The following is an 8,090-nucleotide window of genomic DNA, read 5'->3' as shown; positions in this document are numbered from 1 at the left end:
TGGGACATTTTTCACGTAATTTTCACAACAAAATCGTTCAAAAAGAAGCCGCACAGATAAATAAGATTGAACACATTTTCGTATACAGCAGAGATACTCCCAGTAACTTACTGGCAGTAAGTGATATATTTATTCCATTTTTCAATTGTTCTATCATGTTTAAAAGTTGTTGTTTTTTGTGTGCACTTGAACAGCGTGACAGTAGCACTTACTGAGTGTCGTTCTGAATGATATAATAAAGGGCAACACATATTCATAACAATACACTTTTGAGCATTGTTTAACAACCATCACGACCCCAAAAATCTCAATTTTTTTCTTCTCAGAGTCTCCTTCGTCATATACAGATAGCAGTGCATTTTTTTAAACTCAAATTTCAATCAGACAACTCGTGTGCCCTAAAAACTATTTTAAGGAGAAAGAAAACTGAACAAAGCAGAACAATCTTCTTATTCTACTGACCTGCATTACAATTCAAATGGAATTTTCCCTTATGCAATCTTGCTTCAAAATTCAATGTTGTCTTACCATTTTTCAATTATCTATGAACTGCTATCATTTTTGAATGATTGGACAATGACACAATACTTCAAACGTCTATCTGTTAAATTCTGCTTTACAGTAACATCTATTTCTGGTATATTTGTCTATTTCGGTTAGAATATTTTTAGAAGAAGCACGAGTAAAGATACTGGAAATACTTTTGCAAAAAATCAAAACAAAATTGAGAAAAAAAAAATTATCATCAGACTTATGTCTTCCTGTGTTTTTTTCTCTGAAAATTGTTATATTCGGATAAAACAAGTGACTATTTTTTTTGCAATAAATATGCTTTAGATTAACATACCTAGCGAAAAGATTCACTAGACACACATTTTTTTATTGAAAATTTTATTAATTTCATCATCGTCTCACGTAATAGCAAATTACATCTAAAATTAATTTGGGTGATTTTTTTATTGTAACAATTACGCGATGAAGTAATAGAAAACAATAATAACATTGTAGCAAGTGCATTGCACGCCGAACCGAATTTTTCATTAATGAATTATACGATTCTATTATCTTACGCTTAAGATCGTGATTTTTGTTTGTTATAATGCCATTTAATTCGTTTTCATATAATCGCATAATAAATGTGAGATATTTCAAACATATTAATTTTCAAATTCGTGATAATAATTTTGATAATTTAAAATGTAGTGTGTATACAATACAATGATCAAAATCATTTAAAGGGTAAATGGCTACACAAAAGTGACGTACAAATTATTTAATGTATTTTACCAGATGGACAAATAAATCAAGTGTCTGTAACAATGCTAGGAAGTTAAATTTGCATTGAACGGTGGCGACATCGATAATTTCTGTAAAGTAACGGCTTTTTGATCTGCATCAAAAATTTTCACAAAAAAATTTTTTTTTTCATAATTTTGATAACATAGGTGTTGAAGAGAATTTTTTAGAGAGGTAGGTGATGGCAAACCATAGAGAGTTCTCACAAGAATTTAGCTCAAAATTTCCTAGCAAATTGTATAAATATAAAATGTTGTGATAAATTCAGTCTGTGATCAGACGGTGAATAAATAAATAAATTGAAATATTTTCGCTCGGCAAAAAAAGTAAATGGAAAGAATTTGCCCCAAGAAAGTTTTTAGGGTCCAAAATGTTGTTTTAAAGGGGGAGGGGTAAACCGAACCCAAGGAACGTTTATTTTTGTGTTTTACATTGGAATTTTCGTTGAATTTTGCCGTTTTTTTTGTCTTGAAAAATCCAATTCACTGATGCAGTATGCGTCGTTATGTATTACAGAGATAATCAAATGAAATTGAAATCGGTTGGCAACAATCAGCGTTGTTTGTGAATACATAATCACAGAATTATTAAAACATCCCATTTATCTAATCACTGTTTGAAGCTTTATATATATATTCAATGTTTCTAAATAAAGTTTCAAATGAAAATCGACCAATCGTAGCAATCGATTTTTCATGGTCAATCTATCTTGATAGGTGGCGGCTCGTGTTAAAATTGTTTTTCTATTTTAATTCAAAAGTTCAATTCAAACATTAGTGTTTTATGACGGGATGAATGTAGATGCAAATGATTTGTTACGTTGGTCAACGAAAGCTATGCCATAGCTATAAGGTTCGTAGTGTTGTACAATGTTTTTTTTTCTTCTTTAAATACAGGCACAAATGAAATTTCTCATTTCACGCAAACATACTCATTATTGCGTGCGCAACAACAGCCCATTTGAATCGATTGATTATTAATGTTTTTTTATACAACAAATCAATTGCGGTCATCAATTTTATACCGCATCTTTCAAAACGGCACGAGTCGTGCGCGCAAGAGTAAGATATAGCAAAGAAAATATTGTCACTTGTGTACTTCAATACATTTCTTTGCACGATTAGTTCAATTCTGTTTTTCGGTTGATGTGCTATTGGCGTTGCTGTTGTTGTTGTGGTTGTTGTGGATGATTGCCGCATCGATCATGTATGAATAAAAACACCTATTTCAAGCCAAACCGATGTCAGTTTAATGAAAAATGTTGATCGGATAAGAAGTGTTTGCTCTTTTAATATCGCGTGCACTTCACAAATCATTTATATTGATCATTCGTACTACCAGAAGGAAGACAATTTCTAAATGGTGAAATTGTGTTTTAACTTAGTTTTTTTTGCAAATATAAAAAAAGTAGTCGGTCAAAATTATGAAATTAATTTGGTGTTGTTTGCGCAATTCAACAATGCAAATTTTAACAATGACATTCAATGAATTTGCTTTAATGTGGTGTATTAAGATGATTTGAAACAAAAAATTCCAAATAGAATTTTTTTCATAAAATGACAATAATAATTTGGAATCTCAGTTTATTTTCATTTTGACAAACAAATACCGGAATTCAATTCGTCTATATTTGATGTAAACAACAGTGCGTCCAGTGATATTTCTAGTTCTTAGTATTTTTAAATTAGTCGACAGTTAACACGTGTACGAGGACAAGATAATTTTTTTTTGTCAAATATTTATGTCTCGGTATCTTCCTGAGGTTAAATTTCGGTTATCAATCACATAAAACCATAAACAAAAATTTCACATCGGTAAATTTCAAAATAATTGCGTGACTCAAAGCGTTAAGATAAATTGAGGCTTGAGACTTTTTTTCTTCAAATTTCAATGCGTTTCATTTAATAATTGCTGTGTGCATTTTTTTTAATGTTTACATGTTATCTTAATTTGAAATGAATTCAGATGTAGGTTTGCACTGCGCGCACATAAATCTGTTAAATTGCATTTTATACTCGTATACTATGTAAGTTAATTGTTGACAAATGAATGTACTGTTTATGCTCTTTTTTATGAATGTATCACATCAAATAACTTATCTAATCATATCGACAGTTTCATTGGGCTTTTCATTTGGAAAATGAAATAATTGCAAAATATATCATTGTCCAAACGCGAATCAAAGATTGTTGGGATGGAAGTCTTATGGCGATTTGTGTGTGTGTGTAAAGTGTAAAAAAGTCAAGAACCTACAATTTCTTACATAATTATTTACACATGATTTAATTACGATTAAGTAACCGTTATTTCTCTCATGCGGCAAAAAAGATAACAAAAACTTACACAAAATAGAACTTCTACGTTTTTTGTATGAACTGGATCGTTTAAAATGCATTAAGCGCTGCAACTCCGAAATGACATAGTTTGTTTTCTCATAATTAACCAATGACAAACCGTCCAATGAGAACGGGAAAATAAACAAAACGTTTTTATTTCGATTGTATTAAAACACCAAATTCAACAAAATGATTATTGTTTATTTAATTGTATTTTTTATTTTATTTCAATCCAATTTGATAAATACCGGTAGCGAGTACAATAAATTTATTGTTTTAATTTCAGAAATATCTCACTGAAGCAAGTACGTAAACAATCAGTTGATATTCAAGTTGAATAATTCTGGAATAACAAGTTAGCTTGTTGTTTGCAGAAGACAAGTAACGCATACATAAATTGTAAACCGAAACGTTTGACAAAATGTGGGCACATTCAATGAATCAATATGTGTACTTAGTGGTGATGCTATCATTTGGATTTTTGAATGCATCAAATCCAACTGTAATTTCTTCTTCAAATGCACCAACAACGTCTTTAAATGATGTTGAGCCTCTAACGGAACTCTCACCGCCACTAACTGAGGACAATTTTACAAGTGTGTTTCCAATTGTATGTACGCTTGATGGTTGTGTAGAAGGTCGAGCAACACCTGGTTTTCAAATCGATGAATATGAATCTTTCTTCGGCATTCCGTATGCGGAGGCACCAGTTGGAAAATTACGTTTTGCGGTGAGAAATTTACACTTTTTTATTCATCATCATCATTTTTCTATGAAGTACACTATGCAACGACACATATTATTATTGAATAACATACATTTACCATTATATTTTGTAAACATTGTCGTAACTAGTTTTTATTTGTTTCCCGACCCATATCTTCCTCATCTTTAAAATTTAATCATTATTACTATTATTGCCAATTTTGTCTGTTATTTCTTCCTATTTTTTTCCATTTTCCTCTTGCATCTGTAAATTTGTGTGTAGTACAAATGGTTAATGAAGCAATCGATTTTAACGAAAAGTTTCATAAAAATTAATGGTTTACATGAAGTATCATAATCAATGATTTAAATGGATTATTAAAATGAAATTCGAATTTATGGGTAGTCGTAAAAAATGGGTTGTGCAATCAATGGCTCTTCAATAGTTTTACGTTGTTTTATTACACGACAGCCACTTGTGCGAAAGTGAAAGATTAGAGAAATTCAGTAAACATCCATTGTGTGTACATCTTTTCGTCTATTTTTATGATCAAAAGCATTGTTTTGCGTAAAATCAGTGAATGATTTATTTTTGGAAGCTGAATTCGATTTCAATTTGAAAATTAAAAATAACCGGAACTGAATCTTCAACGATACATGAGTTTACGCAAAACACAAAAGCAATAATGATAAAAATGTCTTGTTTCATTCGCTTTCAATTAAAATTCCCTTTCTCTTTTACATTTTACATTGGCATCAGAGCAAAGCCATCGCTTAAATTCTGTAATATTTCTTTGTTGTGTGCGCCTTATGATGAAATCACACAGATCAATAACCCCACATGAAATTTGCGACTAATCACAATTTACTTTTGTTTTTGCTTGAATGAAACGTAACATAATGCGAAGCTTCTGTAACCAGTACGACAGCTATTATCGATTTGAATTGCTTACTCTTTTTTTTATACAATGTGTGTTATGTACACCGTTTTTGTTTTCGTTTTTGTTTTTGTCGATTTAATCGCTTTTTCTTTTTTTATTTTCAAATGAACTTTACAACAACATTTCATTTCGAATACACAGAATCCAGTGCCGAAAAAACCCTGGTCAGGCTTACTTAATGGAAAAATGGAACGTGCAGCTGGTTGCGCACAAATAAATGTCTTAATTCCAAATGGAAAATTCGAGGGTGAAGAAGACTGTCTGTTTTTGAACATTTATCGACCGACTGTAAGTTTAATTTGTTACGAAAAAGAAAACGAATTTTAAAATAATTAGGAAATAAACGACATTTTACTTATTCGAACTAAATTGACGCAATGAACTCGCTTATTGAGTTGAATTGTCAGAAATTATGTCCATCTGTCGTAACTGGTGGAATATTTTGTCACAATTTATTGATAAATCAAATAAAATTACAATGTCAGTCCAAATAAAATCGCAAAATTGATGATGGCTTCGTTTTTTTGCAGAATACATCGGCGAAAAAAAATTCGTCACTGCCAGTAATTGTTTATATTCATGAGGGTGGATTTTTCTCCGGTTCGATTCATACACTTTTCCGTGGACCACACTATTTCATGGATACTCAGCAAGTTATCATGGTTTTGATGACATATCGTCTTGGTGTGCTTGGTACGTACCACATTTACATAATTAACATATCCATGAAAATTTAGTATAATGTAAATCAAACTGTCTCTTTTTTGCTTCCCTCTCACTCCCTTGCTTGCGGTCATAACATCGTTTTGATCAAATACATTAAAAATAATAGGTTTTTTATCGACGGGGGATCAGGCTAGTCCTGGAAACTTCGGACTTAAGGATCAAACATTGGCGTTAAAATGGATAAAACGAAATATCAAGGCATTCGGCGGAGACGCCGAAAACATTACAATTATGGGAGCATCGGCTGGTGGTGCATCGGTTCATATGCATATGATGAGTCCGCTTTCGGAAGGCTTATTTCATCGATGCATTGTTATGAGTGGATTGGCAACGGCTCCCTATAACGAACCGACACCAAATCCATTGGCACTTGCAAAACGACAGGCCGAAGTGATTGGCATTGAAAATATAGACAACCTAAGCACATATGAATTGGTTGAGAAACTTCGAGAAATTGATGTATCTGTTCTGGTCAATAGTATTGGCGATTTAAAAATCTGGTCAGTCGATCCAATCACTTTGTATCGTCCTGTTATCGAACCGAAAGCAGATGGAGCGTTTATGACAGAGCATCCTGCATCCATTTGGGCACGTGGTTCATTTAAACAAGTTCCATGGATGACGGGAATCGTACCAAATGAAGGAAGTGTTCGAGCAGCAGGTAAAACTATTAATTGATAAATGAAAATGAAAGTGGTAAATTTCAATTGTTAATTTACCACCATTTTTTTGTAGCTATATTGACTAATAAAGAGCTTATGGAAGATTTGAATGCCAATCTTGATAAATTGCTGCCAAAATTGATGGAATTAACAAATGACCCGGATAAACTGCCCATCATTACAAAACGCTTGAAGGAATTCTATTTAAATGGGAGTAACACAATAAAAGACTCAAATAGCCAAGGATTTATAAATGTAAGAGTTATTATTAGGTTTGTGAACATTTCTATTTATTTCTATTCATTTTTTATTCAGTTATACACCGATCGAGGTTTTCATCATCCATACTATAAAGCTCTAGAATCTTATTTAAAATATGCGAATACCACAAGGAATCCAGTTTATCTGTATAAGTTCGCTTATAAGGGATCTTTATCTTATTCTCGCGTTTTTACCGGCACCGATAAAGATTTTGGCGTCGGGCATATTGATGATCTAATCTATCTTTTCAAATCACCGATATTATTCCGAGAATTTGCAACCGGTTCGGATTCGGCTCAGGTTAGCTCATCTTACATTCCAGCGAACTCAATTTTATTGCATGCTCGTTTTCTTATAACGTTTCTTTGAAATCAATTTGCATGACATAGTTTTTTTTATTTGATTTCTAGATGGTTCGATCATTAGTCAGCACATACGTGCAGTTCGCCAAACACGGGTACAATTAAATTGAATTTTATTTGAAAAATATTATTGAAATTTAAATGGAGTCATTTCATTTTTCTTTTATAGTCGACCGGTATCATGGAACGAAGTGCATGAATGCAAACGATTTCATCATGGCAATATTTGTGACTATCAAGAGTTTCGCAATTTGAATGGCGATTTTAAAACGAGCAAATTTGAAGTTCGTACAAATAACGATTTCAATTTGGCAATGGTTCGTTTCTGGGATGAAATACTAAGTATTTGAAACTGGAAACGTTTGTTTCATACGTTACCTTTTTACGTCTTAATTTTTACATTTTCATAAAACATCATTTAATTTAAGTATTATTCCGTTCTCTTTCAACTTCTTTGCACATTTCATCATCGGATTGATTGACGTTGAGGAAAAAAAAATCATTTATTCATTTAAAATTGAACATTTTTCTTTTGTTGCTGTTTGTGTAAGATCGAGTTTTAAATTAAGTAAAAAAAAAATAAAGGATTCATTTATGTAATCCAACGGTTCGAACGTAAACACGAATTATTTTAATGCCAATTTACACTTATAATCAGTGCACTGCAGAATTTGAGATTGCATTCGAATTGTCTTAGATATGTCATGAAAGGAAATAAAACAAATATTTTTGAAAGTCATTGGTGTTTTTTTTTCTCAATCGATTTGAATCATATTTAAATATATTGACTGAAATGGTTTT

General features: G+C 31.7%; 1 protein-coding gene across 3 annotated transcripts; it reads left to right on the top strand.

The window, feature by feature from the left end:
- Positions 1 to 2,036: 2,036 nt before the first annotated feature.
- LOC116339894 (venom carboxylesterase-6-like) lies at positions 2,037 to 8,024 on the top strand. Of its 3 annotated transcripts, none has more exons than XM_031765990.1 (9): positions 2,037 to 2,148; positions 3,919 to 4,362; positions 5,420 to 5,566; positions 5,809 to 5,971; positions 6,111 to 6,665; positions 6,740 to 6,921; positions 6,982 to 7,227; positions 7,338 to 7,384; positions 7,459 to 8,024. In XM_031765990.1, exons 2-9 carry the CDS (start codon positions 4,054 to 4,056, stop codon positions 7,637 to 7,639), a joined length of 1,830 nt encoding a protein of 609 aa, XP_031621850.1. In that variant the 5' UTR covers positions 2,037 to 2,148; positions 3,919 to 4,053; the 3' UTR covers positions 7,640 to 8,024. The 3 variants fall into 3 exon arrangements, with proteins under 3 accessions (XP_031621850.1, XP_031621840.1, XP_031621858.1); XM_031765980.1 differs by lacking the exon at positions 2,037 to 2,148 and adding an exon at positions 2,549 to 2,658; XM_031765998.1 differs by lacking the exon at positions 2,037 to 2,148 and adding an exon at positions 2,856 to 2,941.
- Positions 8,025 to 8,090: the final 66 nt, after the last annotated feature.

This window comes from Contarinia nasturtii, unplaced genomic scaffold (genome assembly GCF_009176525.2).
Source record: "Contarinia nasturtii isolate CC-2019 unplaced genomic scaffold, AAFC_CNas_1.1 Cnas_scaffold_129, whole genome shotgun sequence".
In the NCBI taxonomy this organism is placed as follows: domain Eukaryota; kingdom Metazoa; phylum Arthropoda; class Insecta; order Diptera; family Cecidomyiidae; genus Contarinia; species Contarinia nasturtii.
Note: the sequence above shows the minus strand (reverse complement) of the source record. Positions and strands in the feature narration are given on the sequence as shown.

What these genes read in the sequence shown, in the direction of transcription:
- LOC116339894 (XM_031765990.1), top strand. Translation starts at nt 4,054, where the DNA reads ATGTGGGCACATTCAATGAATCAATATGTGTACTTAGTGGTGATGCTA. An exon ending in TTGGAAAATTACGTTTTGCG is followed by an intron (nt 4,363 to 5,419) that starts GTGAGAAATTTA and finishes TCGAATACACAG; the next exon opens with AATCCAGTGCCGAAAAAACC. An exon ending in ATATCGTCTTGGTGTGCTTG is followed by an intron (nt 5,972 to 6,110) that starts GTACGTACCACA and finishes TAAAAATAATAG; the next exon opens with GTTTTTTATCGACGGGGGAT.